This window comes from Sinocyclocheilus anshuiensis, unplaced genomic scaffold, assembly GCF_001515605.1.
Source record: "Sinocyclocheilus anshuiensis isolate Anshui unplaced genomic scaffold, SAMN03320099.WGS_v1.1 scaffold997, whole genome shotgun sequence".
NCBI lineage: Eukaryota > Metazoa > Chordata > Actinopteri > Cypriniformes > Cyprinidae > Sinocyclocheilus > Sinocyclocheilus anshuiensis.
Window position 1 is genome coordinate 371,047 of NW_015555715.1, and position 18,097 is coordinate 389,143.

General features: G+C 34.5%; 2 protein-coding genes across 3 annotated transcripts in view; one reads left to right on the plus strand and one right to left on the minus strand.

Annotated features, from left to right (window-relative positions):
* The window catches only part of LOC107672305 (bile acid receptor-like), a 13,804-nt gene extending 4,574 nt beyond the window's left edge, over positions 1-9,230 (plus strand). For both annotated transcript variants that reach the window (XM_016465445.1, XM_016465446.1), the window contains 7 exons: positions 3,465-3,605; positions 4,107-4,243; positions 4,718-4,816; positions 5,053-5,152; positions 5,358-5,504; positions 7,688-7,801; positions 8,671-9,230. In XM_016465445.1, coding sequence (XP_016320931.1) covers positions 3,465-3,605; positions 4,107-4,243; positions 4,718-4,816; positions 5,053-5,152; positions 5,358-5,504; positions 7,688-7,801; positions 8,671-8,909 — 977 coding nt within the window. In that variant the 3' untranslated portion in view covers positions 8,910-9,230. The remainder of the gene's footprint in view (positions 1-3,464; positions 3,606-4,106; positions 4,244-4,717; positions 4,817-5,052; positions 5,153-5,357; positions 5,505-7,687; positions 7,802-8,670) is intronic.
* Positions 4,049-17,914, minus strand: LOC107672306 (complement C1q tumor necrosis factor-related protein 4-like). Its single transcript, XM_016465447.1, has 3 exons — positions 17,855-17,914; positions 14,330-15,926; positions 4,049-4,059 (listed from the first exon to the last, which is right to left on the minus strand). Exon 2 carries the CDS (start codon positions 15,829-15,831, stop codon positions 14,845-14,847), a length of 987 nt encoding a protein of 328 aa, XP_016320933.1. The 5' UTR covers positions 15,832-15,926; positions 17,855-17,914; the 3' UTR covers positions 4,049-4,059; positions 14,330-14,844.
* Positions 17,915-18,097: the final 183 nt, after the last annotated feature.

The following is an 18,097-nucleotide window of genomic DNA, read 5'->3' on the forward strand; positions in this document are numbered from 1 at the left end:
CACATGTGGTTGCCGCAAGCCCTCCGGACGCTCCTTCGTCGAATCCGCCGGCCGCGCTGTTCTCAAGCCCACCGACCACCGCTCACTCTAGCCCTCCGGCCGTTTCTCACTCTACCCCCCGGTCTCTGCTCACTCTAGGCCGCCGGCGCTCACTCTAGGCCGCCGTGTGTGACGCTGTGTTTCGTTGTGAAAGCGAAACTACTTTGTTTGGCCTAATAATGTTCTTTTTAGCAACATCATATGACCCCTTTAAATACTCTTGTCAGAGATTCCTGCACTACTTCCTGAATCAACAGTGTAAAGCAAACAGCGCCTGCAGTCTGATTCCTGAACAAATTAATCGTATAAGCTGATTCTTTTAGGGAATCAAAACCTTACAGCGTGACCAGTAGTTCACTTACATAACAAATGAATCTTTGTGGATTTTTTAGTGAATCATAACCATACAGCATGACAAATGTTGTCCAATTCACAAATGAATGAATCTAATGTGTTGAATGTTTTTAGTAAATAAAAAAAGAAATCATACCGATTTAACAGTGCAGTCTGATTCCCAAACAAATAAATTTTAAGAGCACTTTTTTGTAGTGAATCAAATCCATACAGTGTGACCAGTGTAGCCTGATTCACGAACAGTTGACTCTAATGAGCTCTTTTTAGTGAATCAAAAAAATACAGCGCAACCCGTGTACCCTTACCAAAAAGAAGTATACTTCAAGTTTATTTTATTAAGTATACTTAAGTAAAGATCAAGTATATTTTTAAGTATACTTTATATAGTAAGTATATAAATATCAGTGTACTAGTAGTATACTTGTACTCCTTGGGACTAAATTGGCCCACTTTCTAGTACACTTTTAAGTGTACTTTAAGTATAACAGTTGTAAACTTTGAGTACAAAACTAGTTTACATATATGTTTTTAGTTTATACTGCAACTATTCTAAAAGTGAACTTATAGGTATACTGATAGTTTACTAATTAAATAATTGTAGCATTTTTAGTACACTTTGAAGTATAGTCTCAGTAAACTACTAGTTTAGTAGTTTTATACTGCAAGTATACTCGTAAGTTTTCTTTAAGTGAACTTTACATCATACTTTAAGTATACTACAGTCTACAGTACTATGTCCCTATTTAGGTATTAATTTGTATATATTTTGCTATATAAATATCTGAACATACAAAACATCAAAAGAAAGAATAGGGTATCTGCTTGTAAACAAAACATTTTATTCTAGCATCATGCATTCTTTTTTTTATAAACACTTAAATGTGGGTAAGTTTCATAAATAAAACAAATTAAGAAATAAACAACATTTTGAACAAAGAAGCTGAGAAGAATTGGATTCAGAATGATAATAAAAACGTAGATGGAGTCAATCAAAACCCCAAAGCTCTTCATGGGTCGACATTTCATTCCATAACGTTACACAGTTTTGATGCTGTTTTATGTCTGATGATCATGTTAGAATACGTGTGTTGTTTCGGTTTCTTCTTCGCTTGTGTTTAGGAAATTCTGTACAGTAGATGTGTATTAGCGCCCTCTACAGCATAACAATGAAAACATGGATTCCCGGAGCACAAGTATAGCTCAAATATATAGGCTTTTTCTAAGTATAATTATACTTAAATGTCATTTTAAGTATATTTATGAGTAGTACATAAAGCACATTTCTGAAAAGTACTTTCCTATTTTTTAATTTAAAAGAAGTATACTAATTGCACACTTGAATAAACTTTTGTAAGGGTAGTCTGATTCCCAAACAAATTACACCAATGAGTCTTTTTAGTTAATCAAACACATAGAGTTTAACTATATATGTGAGATCAGTATAGTTACTGAAAGGTTTATATGACAACATGTAATTAAAATAGTATAAAAAATAACCAATTAAATGATGAAATATGTTAAAATGTTGTTTTAGTGTTGTATATTTTTAGCGAATTATTGGATTGCATATATGATGGGTCTAATAAGACATTAAAAGTCATCAAAAATCTTTTGCAAAAATTGTTTTACATTAATTTATTATTAACTATTCTCATCATTTGGCAATGGATTTTTTTTTTTTTTTTTTTTTATATTTTTTATTTTTCCAACAAGTCTGACATAGCAACAACCAATGTCATGAGTTCGGGGCTATTGGTTGCTAGAGGTCTAGAAATTGCACATTTAACTTTAAAGGCCATATATCGCTTTGCAATTAATATATATATATAAATATATATATATACTGTTACAATGTACAGCTGCCCCTTTGTTCTGTGACCTCTTTGTTCACCCTTGAACCTTCATAGATATCATAGTGCACCTGGTATTACATTGTATCCATGGCTACATAGCTTATGAAGGACGTAATAATTGACATGGAAGCCATGCGCCAAATTTAGCTCTTTGGAAAATCATTGGCTGAATGACTGCAAGTGTAATTCCACCTGTGCATGGACAATGTCCAAAGGGCAGATGCTGGGCTATGTGTCCCAAGTCCCACAGGCTTGGCTAGGTTTGGTGCTCCTTCACGTTCAGTTTGGATTGGGTTCCCTCTCAGCTTTCTGCTGAATAATGATGTAGGCAACCAGAGCCACACGCCGCCATGCAAAGTTAATGTGTGTCATTGTGCTCGTGCTGGAATAATTACCTGTTCCAAAAACAACTGCACATGTTTGTCTGCTGCCTAGAACTGAAAATCGAGCATCCAAGAGTATCAGTATTACAATACTGAACATAATGTCTTAAACATTACACCATACGTTACATGGGCTGCATTGAACCTATTCCTTGATCTGTGTTTACAAAGAGTTTAGACTTGTATGGCCACTGTTGCTTCTATTCTTTCTTTTTTATGGTTTTCAGAATTAGAGAATAGTTTGATTATAATCCCTGTAATGCTTTGGCAATACGTACAAAAGTATGTAATGCGAATAAAGCAATTTGAATTTGAATGGTTATAGAGAAAATTATTAAGCAATGAAATATGCTCTTGAATGCTTTTATATGTCTATTCTTGCCATCTGATCTGTCACTCTCTGTGTCACTCACAAAAATGGATTTCAGATCTGTTCTGATAAGGGTGCAATGCTAAAAAACAAAGCTAAATGTCAATAATAAAATGCAATTTCTATCCTCGTAATACCATGAAAAATGTAAAAAGGTGGAAAAAATGACCAAGACTAGACTACATAAAATGCAACTAAATTCAAAAAATATTTAGAAACCAGATTTTGTTTCTAACCTATGTTAGAAATGCATACTGTTTGGGCTTTGCTGTTCATGGTAATATTAATAAATTTCTATGTTTTGTCACTTTTAGCTTTCTCAGTTTTTTCTGTGTTGGGTCACTACATGACATTCTATCAAAAATCTGGATCCTGCTGCAACATTATAGTATACTATATGTGAAATGTGTGGCATATTGAACATTTTCAGTTATTCGGTTGTTGATGCTGTGCTATTTCTTCCAGGTTTCTTCAGAAGAAGTATCACAAAGAATGCTGTATATAAATGCAAGAGTGGAGGAAACTGTGAGATGGACATGTACATGCGCAGGAAATGCCAAGAGTGTCGACTCAGGATGTGCAAAGAGATGGGCATGCTGGCAGAGTGTAAGAACACTGCAAACATTGTAAAACTTATTCCTGTTCAACTAATATATCAGCCCGAGAGTCACACATACTGTGAAATCAGATGAGACACTTTAAACTCTAGAACAGCGGTTTTCAATAAAAGTTATTAACTGGAATACAGTAGTCAAATAGTCAAATAGTAACTAGCTGTACAATGTTTTCTTTGGGCAACAAATGATATGAGATGGTTTGGGTTCAAATAATATTGATTTACTTGAGATTAGTCTGTGGAAGAAAAGAAGAAGCTGTATTTTCTAAGCTTTTGTTGCTCATGAATAATGTATTGAGTTTTACATAAATATTGCTGAAACAGATAAAATATTACATTTTTATTGTTTCCTAAGACTAATTCTTGTAGCATAAAACAGAGTCCAAAATAGATTGTACATACAGTAAACCTTAGAGAAAAACAGTTTGCATGTAAAAAGTCAATCTGACCAATCTGTATCTAATTTATGTATTTTGTATTTGCATCCTCAGGCTTGTTAACCGAAATCCAGTGCAAATCCAAAAGGCTGAGGAAAAACACAAAGGCCTCATCTGATGAAAGTACAGGGGATGATGTTGGTGACAGTAAAGATGCTAAACAAGTTGTATCTACCACTAAACCCTCCAAGGTAAGAACACATGTGCTGTCTGATTGGGTTATTATTATAATTTTCTAGAAAACTTCCACTTTCAAAGCAAACAAAAATACTGTCATTTTTTTTTTATTGTTCAGCTTTACAGCTTTCATGGTGCCATGCTTGTTACAGTATAACTTTTCAGGCATAATTGCAAACTAAAGTTAAGGGTGTTCTAAGGCAACTTTTTATTGAAGTGCTATAAAAGTTTAAAGGGCAACCTCAATGATTCTCTTCACCATCATTCTTCTCACCTTTGCTCACATATACGGTTACTTCTAAAAGATTATTTTATGATGAAGGGTTGCAAAATGGCTGTGCAGGATCAAAAGTTGGCTAGTTATTAAAAAAATGACACCACTAATCTTTATTTCTTATTCCACATAGCTGGATTGTCCATGATCCAAATGCCTCCAAATCCAAACAGGTTTATAAATTTATGATTTTTGGCACATTTTCTCATTTCAGGAGAATATAGAACTGAGCCAAGACCAGCAGGCTTTAATACGTTATATAGTTGACGCTCACAACAAACATCGCATTCCTCAGGATATGGCGAGAAAACTGGTATGTCTTCTCAAAAATCTTTTTTTTATCTTATTTTAGATCAACTTTTTATGTCTTTAAATCTTTTTATGATTCTTTAATGCACAAAGCAGCCAAATGCTACTGTTAAAGTCAGTAAACAACTTTGCCTGTTCTTATCGCTGTTAAATCATTACGTAACTGAGGTTATCACCACCCCAATGTCACAAAACAGTGGCTTATTTGCATGCTTTTTCCCCCTTCTAACCTGTCCACAGCTACAAGAGCAATTTAACGCAGAAGAAAACTTCCTTCTACTAACTGAAATGGCTACTAGTCACATTCAGGTGCTGGTTGAGTTCACAAAAAATATACCAGGTACTGTTTTTCAAATTCTAGAAGAGCTATTTCTATTGCAGTTTCTATACCACTTGTTTGAAAATAAAATAAAATCACATACTTCAAGAAACGGTCATGTGACACTTTTTATATGACAGTGATGTCCTATGAGGAGAATGCAATAACTCCAGTCCTCCAGACCTCCAGTCCAAACATACTTATCGGGTTCTTGTATTCTGAGCAGGTTTTCAATCTCTGGATCATGAAGATCAGATCGCTTTATTAAAAGGTTCTGCCATAGAGGCAATGTTTCTGCGGTCAGCCCAGGTCTTCTCCAAGAAGCTGCCCAACGGACACACAGAGGTACTAGAAGACAGGATCAGAAGGAGTGGTGAGCTCATTATTTGGATTGCAGCATAATTTACAGCACGACTCATGACCTTTATCTGCTTTTTTGGCGCGTTCTAAGGAATCATGGCTCTGGGATTGGGTTTCAAACTAGTATGCCACATACTTGCTGAGATCCTCAGAGCCCAGAACAAAGTCCATAAAGTTCACTAGGCACGTTACATTAATAATGTATCTGTCCGCCCTTAATAACGACAGGAAATTTGCCATCTTGATAATCCTGTGGTGTACATTACATGTGTTAAAGGACACTAAAGTCCAACTGGTTTCGGTTTCACAGAAGTCTAAGCACTGGATGACTGCCAGGAACAGCACAAAGAGGAAAGCCCTCATATAGCCGGTCAATATATCTTCTGCTTTATGACATCTAATCAGATTTTGAAGAGCTGTGGTTAAAGGAAGGATGCATGATCAATTCGGTCTCTTAAAAGCATCTTAATACAGCCCTCCTATGTTGCACACTGAATCACCTTTATTTCAAAGTTGCTTTCAGCCTCTCAAGATTTAAAAAAAGCTGCGACGGACCATCCAGTTAGTAATATTTCTAAACAGGCAGATGAATGCAGAGTGGCACAGACTGTTTGAGTCCATCACTCTTCTTCTCTCCAGTACAGGCTCAGGAATATTCACGCAAAAGGCCAGAGGGGGAGAAATAGACGCACTGTTTAAAGAGACTATTGTTCTCTATCTAAACATTGAGAGGCCTATTGTCCCCACTCATCGCCTCTGACATTTCTCTGGCATGAAGCCTTCGTGATGCGTCTGTTTTTTTTTTTGCTCCCTCCTTTTTTTTGGAAAGTTATGACAAAGGTTATCCTTTCATCTAAAGGGAAATGAATGAAACTGTGAAAGGAGTCCACATGCTGCGATCATTTCCTCTCTCGGGGGTGGCGACTATATACTGAGTTTTTGAAGAGTTTGTAACACTCTAGCACTGTTTTTCTTTAATATTAACATTATGGTAAGCTGAATTAAGGCATGTTTTTAATGTCCCTGCTGTCTTCAGTGTGTCATCTCCCACTGAAGGATTCCCTGATTGGTCGGTCTGTAAACCAAACCCTTATGGCTCTTCACATTGAATGCTTTACATCAGAAAAGAGCTCTCAGCTCACATAGCCAGTAAAGTACAGTATGATAATTATATCAATGATAATGATAAAGACAAAGGCCTCGCACAAAACAGGAAAGCCCTTCAAAGACAGGGTTCAAATGAACTGCTGTTGCTGAGAATCCCACTGAATGTGGAAACGCACAGCTGTAGGGATCCGAGGCCAGAATCAGATCAGCTCTGACCTAACAGACAATAGAAAGCAATAAGGTCACGACCCCTGATGATCTACCATTGCACACTGAGGGAGTTTCAGAAAGTCTCTTCCAAAGCAGACAGTGAATACACAGCAAAATCATCTTCTTAAGATATATGTTGTCCTATTTCTCATTTTTGTCCAGACAGAATATATGAATTTTCCTTCAACAAGATAAATTTACTTGCACGAGATATGAATAGTTCTTTTTAAGAGTGTATTTTAAATTTACTTTCTCACCTCACTGGCAAATTCAACATATAATCAACAAAAAGACAAAAGTAGATTAAAAAGAGCATAAGATGAAATGTAATAGGCCTACATTTTATATTATGGATGGATAGATTCTTTCTAAGAGGAAATTGTGTGATTGAGTAAATCCATAGGACACTCACTGTTACTTTTAAAAATAGGAAACACTGCCACCCTGAGGCCTCAGAATGATACAGGTCATTTATAAAACATACACTTAATTTCGTACTTTCAACAAAGATAGTTTTACTACTGAATACTTGAAGTGTGCCTATAAGATCTTTTTATTGAAGCTCAGACATATACAGAATTTATGGACGTAAGATTACAGTGCCACAGCTGAGTGTAGTATGTACTAACTAATGTGATCTTTAGTCTAGTAAAGAAGGCATGACATTTAACTTTAAATCATAGCTGGCATGTAAATATGTGCCTGCCTTGGTCTCTTAGGTTTAAATAAATATGTTTTGGAGTGGTTACAGGTGGCTGGGGTAATAAATGGCTTGACAACTGACGTTGTACTAGATATTCAATACTAGAGTGATTTACCAAAAAAAAAAAAGGTAAAGCTTGGTGTATATCTTTATGAATATCTTTATTTCCTCCACAGGGATATCTGAAGAGTTTATCACACCTATGTTTAACTTCTATAAAAGCATTGGGGAGCTGCAGATGATGCAAGAGGAACATGCTCTCCTCACTGCTATCACAATCCTCTCACCAGGTGAGCTGCCATCTGTCACCTAATGTTTTAGAAGTTTTAAAAGTTTCAGAATGCAGATCAATGTTAGTTTATCAGCTTAGTTAAATTAGTTTAGCCTGGTTTAATTTATTGCTAATCAAGGCAAATGAAAAATTGCGACTGCTCAAAAGTTTGGGGCTGGTATTTTATTTATTGTTTATATATTTTTGAAAGAAGTCTCTTATGCTCACCAAGGCTGCATTTGTTTGATCCAAAATAAAGTAATTTTAATATATTTTAAAATGCTATTTATTCCTGCGATGGCAAAGTTGAATTTTCAGCAGCCATTACTCCAGTTTTCAGTGTCACATGATCCTTCAGAAATCATTTTTGTGCTGATTTGGTGCTCAAGAAACATTTCTTATTATTACAATGTTGACAACAGTTGTATTTCTTAATATTTTTGCGGAAACCATAATACATTTTTTTAGAATGATGAATAGAAATTTCAAAAGAACAGCATTTATATGAAATAGAAATCTTCTGTAACATTATAAATGTCTTTACCGTAACCTTTGTTCAATTTAATGTGTCCCTGCTGAATAAAATTATTTAACAACAAAATAAATAAATCTTACTGAGCCCAATCTATTAGTTACTAAGGCAGACATGTTCCAAGTAACCATCAATGCAAATGCATAAGCATCATGTGATGGAAACATTTTAACCCATTTAAAACCAAGGTTTTTATGTAATCAGTTTGTACTGTTCCAATAATAAGGTAATAAATGGTTAATGATTAACGGAGGTCACAACTGAAAAGCACATTTTTGTCATTGTTTCATGCTTCAGAAGGCCACAATGAAATAAATTTGTTTCATATGACTGAAACTGTTCTATCTAAACAACAGACAGACCATATGTAAAGGACCAGCAGGCAGTAGAGCGTCTGCAGGAGCCCATGTTGGAGGTGCTGAGGAAGGTCTGTAAACTACAGCATCCCCACGAACCCCAGCACTTTGCACAGCTTCTCGGTCGTCTGACTGAGCTTCGCACCCTCAACCACCACCATGACGAAATGCTGGAGTCATGGCGCATGAGCGACCACAAGTTCACCCCCCTCCTGTGTGAGATCTGGGACGTTCAGTGACTTTGTGGAAGAGAAAACGTACAAAAAATGGGCAAGTGAAGGAGAAATGCCAGAGACTTTTACTAAGCTGCCAAAGAGAGGAGTTTACACACTTTTCAGAGAAGTGGACTGTTAAAGTATGTAATTTAAACATAATATATTGTCAAACTTCACGTAAAACAGGAAATAAGAAGATTTTTAGACATTATCAGCTCTTCAAGAAAGGATTGATGTACACATTTTGATATTGTAATGCCTTTGTAAATGTTTACCTGGCCTTTGCTACTTGGCACCTTTTTTTAAAATCTGCTTTCCTTCATCTGAGGATTTTGTGGCTTTTTATTTTATTTTATGTCTGTTTGTGTTCTGTGTGATTCATCTAATATTTTAAGGTTCTCAAAATCTGTACTGCCTTACCTGCGGTCACTCTTTTCACTTTTCGAGAATCATGTAACCATTCTTGTTTTGTGCCCAAATATATGTGTTTATCTGTAAACTGATGTTTACCACTGTGAAATTATATATAAACAGTATATTTAGTATAACAGGCTAAATGTTATGAGGACGCCTGAACAACAGGCCCATATATGCTAAGCACAAAACCATGGGCATTAAATGAATAGTTCACCCAATAATGAAAATTGGCTGAAAATGTATTCACCTTCAGGCTATCTAGTATAGTATAAGTAGATGAGTTTGTTTCTTCATCTGAACAGATTTGAAGAAATTTAGCATTACATCACTTTCTCACCCCTGCAAACTGCTGATAAAAACATCACAATAATCCATAAGGAATCCACATGACTCCAGTCCATCAATCAACATCTTGTCAAGTAGAAAAAAAGGCCTGATTATACGAAACAAATCCATAATTTGGACATAGAACTTTATGAGTTTATTTCTTCTGTTGGACATAAAAGAAGAAGAATAAAGAAGAAATATAAATTCTATGGATGTCAACTAGAAATTGACTGGTTACCCTCAATATTCAAAATATCTTCTTTTGTGTTCAGCAGAAGAAAGAAATTCATAGAGCTTTGGAACAGTGAGTAGGTCTAAGTGATAGACAGAATTTTCTTTTTTGGGTGAACTATCCCTTTAATATCGTAATATTCTAGGTGGAGTCATTGAATGTGACTACCATTAAAACTAATATGTGTTTAATTCCAAAAGCTTGGATTGAACATCTGCAGATGAAATCTTACGACTTTCCCTTGGATGAATCTGCACTCCCTTTGGTAAGTCTAACTGGTTTAGGATTGCTCATGATTGCTTAGCAACGGCATACACCACTGGAGACGGCCTCTAAATCGATTGCAGATGGTTTCATCATCTTGGGTGGATAAAAAAGTAAACAGGATAAAAATTATGAAAAGCAAAAAATGTGTTACCAAATATACTTGGGCGGCCATTAATATACTTGGGCGGCAGGCCCAAATAAAGTCTATGTGCGGGAAACACTGGTGTGGTAACTCCAGTCCGTTGATATATGCTATAGTATAATAATAATATAATATAATGAATAATTGATGATGGGCCGTTTAATTATTAGAAAATAATGCACACCCGCTTCGCATTGTGGCCGCATCACCACCTCGGGTGTGCACTATTTTCTAATAATTCGAAGGCCAGTCATCAATTATTCATTATATTATATTATTTTATAATTTCATTTAAATATTATTTATTATTTAGATGTTTTTTTATTGTATTATTCAAAAGTAGCCATGTATTATTGTGCCATAATACATTTTGCAGCTTTTTTTTGTATGTCAGATATGTAATTTGCATATTAATACTTTAAATTTATCATTTGACCACACTAAACTACCGTTTCAATACACTAAACTACAACAACAACTGAATTTTTTGACCATGTCATGCGTTTATGCATTGTGTTGCTGATTAGATATTAGCATTATGTAAATTGTCACTGATATGCTTTAATGCCTCTTTTTCTTTTCACATGCTCCAGGATGAAATCGATTTCTGGAGAGAACTGCAGAAGAAATATCTGGAACCTCTTAAAGTAAATAAAGAGCAACAGGAAAAAATTGCTGATGATCTGAGAGAACTCCGAAATAAGCTAAGCCAGTATGCCAGCATGTAAACAGTACTTTTTATGTGGTTTTGTCTAAAATATTTGCTCTGGAACAGTAAATATTTGTTTTTTTCTTTTCCATAAAGGTTACATTTGCCTTTTTCTTCTGCAATGCACTTTGGCTGGTGGCAACTTTCTTCCTTCAGGCAATTGGCGACTCAATCTCCATAAAGATCCTAAAAATCTATCCCAATGGGACTCATTCCACAACAGAAGTGTTTTCCCTAGATCCAGTCGCACTGATGTTACTGAGCTTCGCATTATTGCTGTTAATGCAGTTTGTTGCAATGCTTTACCACAGGTAACTAAACTTGCACACAAGAATAAAATCACAATTACTGATAAAGAGACATTTTTGTTTTATATGCTAAAAATGATCAGACCTATTTTATTTCAGTATTTCAACAAAAAAAAGTAGAAAATCAAGTGTATTATACATTATACTATTAATGTATATTATACATTATAAATGTAAAACCAGTTTTAGTATGGGTATATATCATCCTGTTTTAATCCTATTTTATGTATAGTATATATAAGAAATAGATTATGTTCTTTTGTTTCAGAATCTACACATTAATCCATTTTGTGGCATATGCTGACACAGAAATTAAATCTTATAGAAAGCAGTCACATCAGGTGAGCCAACGAATCACACACAAAATGATGTTTTAAATGTTATTATATATATATATATATATATATATTTAATGAACCATGTCCCCCATGTTGCACAGATCCTGGACTCAAACCACCAGCCTGAGATGAATGGCCCAGACACAGCCTTATATTTTCAGAACCCCTCTGCTATGGCTATAACTTCAGTATAATGTTTTGTATTTAATAATTAATGTTTATAGTCCGGTGGATACTAATATAGTGCAAATAGAATGTTCTGAATATTTATTTAGTGTATAAACCTGAATGTTCTGTTGTAGAGTAAAACAATCATGCCTGCCAATTAACTGATTAAATGATTTTTTATTGAATTAATTACATAATATGCCAAGTAGTAATCAAATAATTACAATCAATCACATATTGAATATTAGCATTGAATATTAAAGACAATACAAGAAATGGCCAATTATGTATTGTTTGTTAGTTATTATATTATTTATTTCCACTTTATTATTTCCATTCCATATACCATGCCACTATATTTCTTTCTTTCTTTTTTAAAAATTAACCACACTAAAATAACATGTTAAATTGATAGTCATATAGAAATATTTTTAAATCTAGTTTGTACAAATTTACTGTAGAGTGTAAGTACAAAAATATTAAATATATTCAAATGATATATGCTTTTTTGAAAATGTCTCTCATTGTGACTCGGGAAGTTTTAATGTAATTGAACAGAAGTTCAGTTTCTGTGAATACTTGTATACTTGCTTCTCTGTCTGAGAAGACAAACGGAGCGCCATTCATTGGTTGGGGCTTTTTAATGCTATAACTAATTATTTTATTGTTTTATGTGATGTAAAATAAAATTCATAAAGAGGAAAAACATAAGCATTATAACTATGAATCCTTGAATACTTTGAAACAAAACACATATAGATCTCAGTTTTGTGCTAAAATATAAAATAAAATAAACCATGAAGAAGATTTCAGACACTTTTAATATTTGTTAAAGTACTACTTGTTAACAATAGTAAATACAATGGAACAATAAAATCAGCATCAACTGTGTCTATGTAGATTTTTCTTCTAACTATATGAGACAGTCACACTAATATAACTTGCTAAACAATTATAGCTTACAAGAAATAGTAACTTTATAATAATGTTAATTAAATCTTATAGAAAGCAGTCACATCAGGTGAGCCAACGAATCACACACAAAATGATGTTTTAAATGTTATTATATATATATATATATATATATATTTAATGAACCATGTCCCCCATGTTGCACAGATCCTGGACTCAAACCACCAGCCTGAGATGAATGGCCCAGACACAGCCTTATATTTTCAGAACCCCTCTGCTATGGCTATAACTTCAGTATAATGTTTTGTATTTAATAATTAATGTTTATAGTCCGGTGGATACTAATATAGTGCAAATAGAATGTTCTGAATATTTATTTAGTGTATAAACCTGAATGTTCTGTTGTAGAGTAAAACAATCATGCCTGCCAATTAACTGATTAAATGATTTTTTATTGAATTAATTACATAATATGCCAAGTAGTAATCAAATAATTACAATCAATCACATATTGAATATTAGCATTGAATATTAAAGACAATACAAGAAATGGCCAATTATGTATTGTTTGTTAGTTATTATATTATTTATTTCCACTTTATTATTTCCATTCCATATACCATGCCACTATATTTCTTTCTTTCTTTTTTAAAAATTAACCACACTAAAATAACATGTTAAATTGATAGTCATATAGAAATATTTTTAAATCTAGTTTGTACAAATTTACTGTAGAGTGTAAGTACAAAAATATTAAATATATTCAAATGATATATGCTTTTTTGAAAATGTCTCTCATTGTGACTCGGGAAGTTTTAATGTAATTGAACAGAAGTTCAGTTTCTGTGAATACTTGTATACTTGCTTCTCTGTCTGAGAAGACAAACGGAGCGCCATTCATTGGTTGGGGCTTTTTAATGCTATAACTAATTATTTTATTGTTTTATGTGATGTAAAATAAAATTCATAAAGAGGAAAAACATAAGCATTATAACTATGAATCCTTGAATACTTTGAAACAAAACACATATAGATCTCAGTTTTGTGCTAAAATATAAAATAAAATAAACCATGAAGAAGATTTCAGACACTTTTAATATTTGTTAAAGTACTACTTGTTAACAATAGTAAATACAATGGAACAATAAAATCAGCATCAACTGTGTCTATGTAGATTTTTCTTCTAACTATATGAGACAGTCACACTAATATAACTTGCTAAACAATTATAGCTTACAAGAAATAGTAACTTTATAATAATGTTAATTAATAAGTTAACAAAAATTATATGATGCTTAACAGATCAGTAGTTCATTTACATTTAAATATGAATATATTTGAATAAAGTTCCAATTTAACGTACGTTAACTAATGATCTGCTAACCATATGTAAGGTTTTTTTTGCATTGCTCTTAACCCCAGGTTATCGTCAATCTAATCCCCAGGTGAAAGTATGTTTCACACTTGTAATTTAGAAGTGGGGTTAGCACCGCTTTTTCCCAGGGTTATAAACTCTGCTCTGGAGCAGGTGTTACCCCCACATTGCGGTGCCAAACACATACAGTGTGAAACAGTGTTAGTATAATGTTACGGCTGGGCTTAACAACAGACGCCGAATCGTAACTTGTGATCGTAACCGAAAACACGTGACTTGAAGTAAAGAAGAGACCGTTTGACCTTTATAGTTCGAAAAAGGTCCATTAAAAAATAAAAAAAAACACTTGATAGTAAAACTTGATAGCAAGAGCCTTTACGTGAACAGGTCACATGCTGAATTCGTCCAATCAATAAAACTGACACCGCAAATATGCAAAAAAGAACTTTAACCCAGGGTTTAGATAGCGTATTAATACCCATGATTAATTGTTAAAGCAGGATTCCGTTTACCCTGGGTTTAGAATGACCCAGGGTTAACTCATTCAAGTGTAAAAAGCCCAAATGCTTGTTAAGTCATTAATGAAGTTCAAGTCCCCCCCTCAAAAAAAATATACAATATTTATTTACATTATGATTGTGATGCGTAGAAGCACATAACAATAGTACTATGTTAAGAGGTACAAAAACAAACATATTTAGTACAAAAACAAAAGTCTGAAGGCATAACTATGAATTAATCAGTACTGCAGCTGGCTTTGGTTCTCAGGGGTAAGTTCTGTCTCTGTTCATGGATTCACCATCAGGGTAGACCAGGAAACCAGAGAAGGTTGTGTATCGTCCCTGGTTGCTGTAAACGGCATATCCGTCATCCTGCTGACTGTACAGCCAGACACTGTCTCCTCTTTTCAGTGACAACAACAAACTCTGACTCTGCATCTCTCTCCGCCGTGACATGTCCTCATTGAACACCATGGCCCGAACCTCCCCTCTTCCCATCATCAGCTTCACTGAAACCGCACAACGAGGGTGCTTTCCCACGGTAAATGCAAAGTAATATGCACCGGGGAAGTGGCAGGTAAAACGTCCGGATGTTATGTTAAAATGGCCGCCTATGTTGACATACTCCACGTCAAACTTGAGAGCTTCTCTTTCACGACGCACTCTGCTTTCTCCCAGCGCTGATGTAGTTCTTGCCACTGAAAATGCAGAACGTGGTTCCTCATTGGTTGTTCTTCTTCTCCAATCATAATAAGCATCTACAGGGGGAGGACAACCTGGAAGATGGAGGCCTGGAGGAGATAGGTGGTTATTGAGATATCCAACAGAGGATGTAGAGTCTGGATAGACAAGATAACCACTAAATGTGATGTATGGTCCAACGTTGCTGTAGATGGCGTAGTGGGGATTGTCCTGAAGGAGCAGGTACACTGTTTCCATAGGTTTCAGACTAACCATCACGCTCTGGCTCAGAACCTTGCGGCCCTGGTTCTGGTATCCATCATATGCAATGGCCTGCACCTCCATCCCGTTCTTCACCAGCATGATCGACAGCATCTTCTTTGGGAACTTTCCCACTGTGAATGAGAAGTAGTACGCACCAGGCAGGCGGCAACGGAAAGTGCCCGTCTCTGGATTGAAGTCTTCACCAATGTTGACTAGAAGGTGGTCAAAGGTCACAGCACGCTGAGTACCACCCAATATGCTGCTGCTGTGTGTGGCGGAAACGGCAGAGCGTAGGCCTGTTGTCATTGGGCTGATGCTGAAGGAAGCCACAGAGCCCAGATAGATGATCAGCCCAAGTAAACAGGAAACACATCTGTTTGGTCTCCATAATATCACACAAGCTGTAGTAAAAAGACATTATCGTCATCAAAGGTGTTTGTGTCCGTTTTTGGCACTGTTAAAAATGTCAAAGATAGTTCTCAAAAAAAACAACTAATTATTAAAAAATGTATCAGTCTGTAATTTTATATTCTGCACCACACATACAGAATTAATCACTTTTATTTCTGTGTAACACTTTAATAACAAACATTGTCCTTGAATTATTTTTATTATGTGATTAATGACCATTAATGTTTTAACCCCTCTGGTGGTCTTCAGTCATTTTAGACTGAAAAATGTTACGTTGTGACTTTTTACATATGTTTTTTTCATTAGAATGGTACTGATGAAGACCAAACTTGGTGACTTTTGTGGCACTTGCTATGTGAACACACACACATAAATGTGGACATGATTAGAAAAGGTTATATGGTCTTAGAAAATAGTCACACTTGTGATCTTCATAGTCAGAAATGACCACCACAGGAAATAAGAAATATAAAAATACAGATATATGAAAAATACAGAGCAATTTTCTGGTGTACAATCTACTAATCAGCCATGATAAAGTCATCTTTGATAATGTATAAATATACATCCAAATTGAAAAATCTAATAAAAGTAAGTAATTATGAATAAATAATACTATAATAAATAACTAGGGAATATATTTTTACATTAATTTTAAAAAAATTACACTTCAGGCTGTTTTGGATCACAAGTGTGACCCGTAAGTGAGGAATAACTAAGGGTTAAATAAAGATTTTTCTCTAATCTAAAGTGTTTTTTTTTTTCTTTTTTCACGTTTAATCACTCAAAAAACAACTTCAAAGCCCTGGCCTTCTGGCGTATGGAAATGTGTAATGAACTGGTTAAAATGCCATATAACCGTGCTAGGAAGTTAGGTTTAGCCCTGTCAGAATGGATCCTGCCATTCATATCAAGTGCTCAGTGGAAGCAATAGTCCCACTAATTCAGCTGGCATTGTCTGTTCACAATGTGCATCAGGAAAAGGCAATAGATTAGACATTGGTTCATCTGCTCCTATGTGCTGGAACAAAGGCATATTTGGGAGGGTGGATTGAAACATGTCATGGGTGCAGATCCATGGGAGACTTCATGGTCAAGTGAAGATCCAGTCAGTTAGTAACAGATGGAGAGCACTCCGAAGACTATATAATAAGACACATTAAGTGTCAATTAGTGAACAAGAGGTCACTGGTAGTATTTCCTCTCATTTTGACTTACTGTCAAAATGATTCAGGTTGACAATCAGGAAAGGTTTAACCAAGAATTCCTACAACTACACAGTATCATCATGTGATGTGTCTCTCTACTTTCTTTTTTATTACTGCTTTAACTATTTATTGCTTGTAAGTGTAAAATATTGTTTAAAATAATTATACAATTGTCCCTTCAAAATATTTTAATATATTCCTTAAACATTTTATTGCACACCCCAAAAATAAGTTTAAGGTTTTCAATATTTCTAATTCACAAGATTACGACAAGTCATAATGTATCAAACTAATACTTTAATGTTAATTTTTTTTAAATATATTTTTAAAGGCCTTTGGGACTCTCAGAGCCTTCAGTACTTCAGTTTTAAGATCTATTTATCCGTACATACTTAATTAATAATAATTACTACTGTGATGTGTAAATGCTTATATAAATATGAGTAAATATAAATGCTTATTATAGTAAAAATGTAAACATATACATAAAAATTATTTAGATTATATTTTATGACTCATTGGAATTGCTAATATTAAACAGGTTATGTTACTCAATATAAATGAAATATGGCATTATAGAATGCACTATATATTCAAATAAGTAAAAGAAGAAAAAAATATATACTGTCTATATCACATAATGTTTGAGGATAAATCATACTGATTAAAAATAATAACTAATGTTGTAAAATAATAACACATTTTCATACCTGGTCTAAGTATCTGAAGAAACTTAATTTCTGTGATGACCTGCTCCTCTGTGTCTGTAAGCCTTTGAAAGACTCAGTTTGTACACGGCTGTGAAGAGGTCCAAATGTTATTTCTGTGTGGCATCTACTCCAAAAACTACAGTGCCCCCATGTTCAAATAAAAGAGGTATTAGGAGGGAGAGAGAGAGAGAGAGAGAGAGAGAGAGAGAGAGAGAGAGAGAGAGATGGCTCACAAACATATTT

What these genes read in the sequence shown, in the direction of transcription:
- LOC107672306 (XM_016465447.1), bottom strand. Translation starts at nt 15,831, where the DNA reads ATGACAACAGGCCTACGCTCTGCCGTTTCCGCCACACACAGCAGCAGC.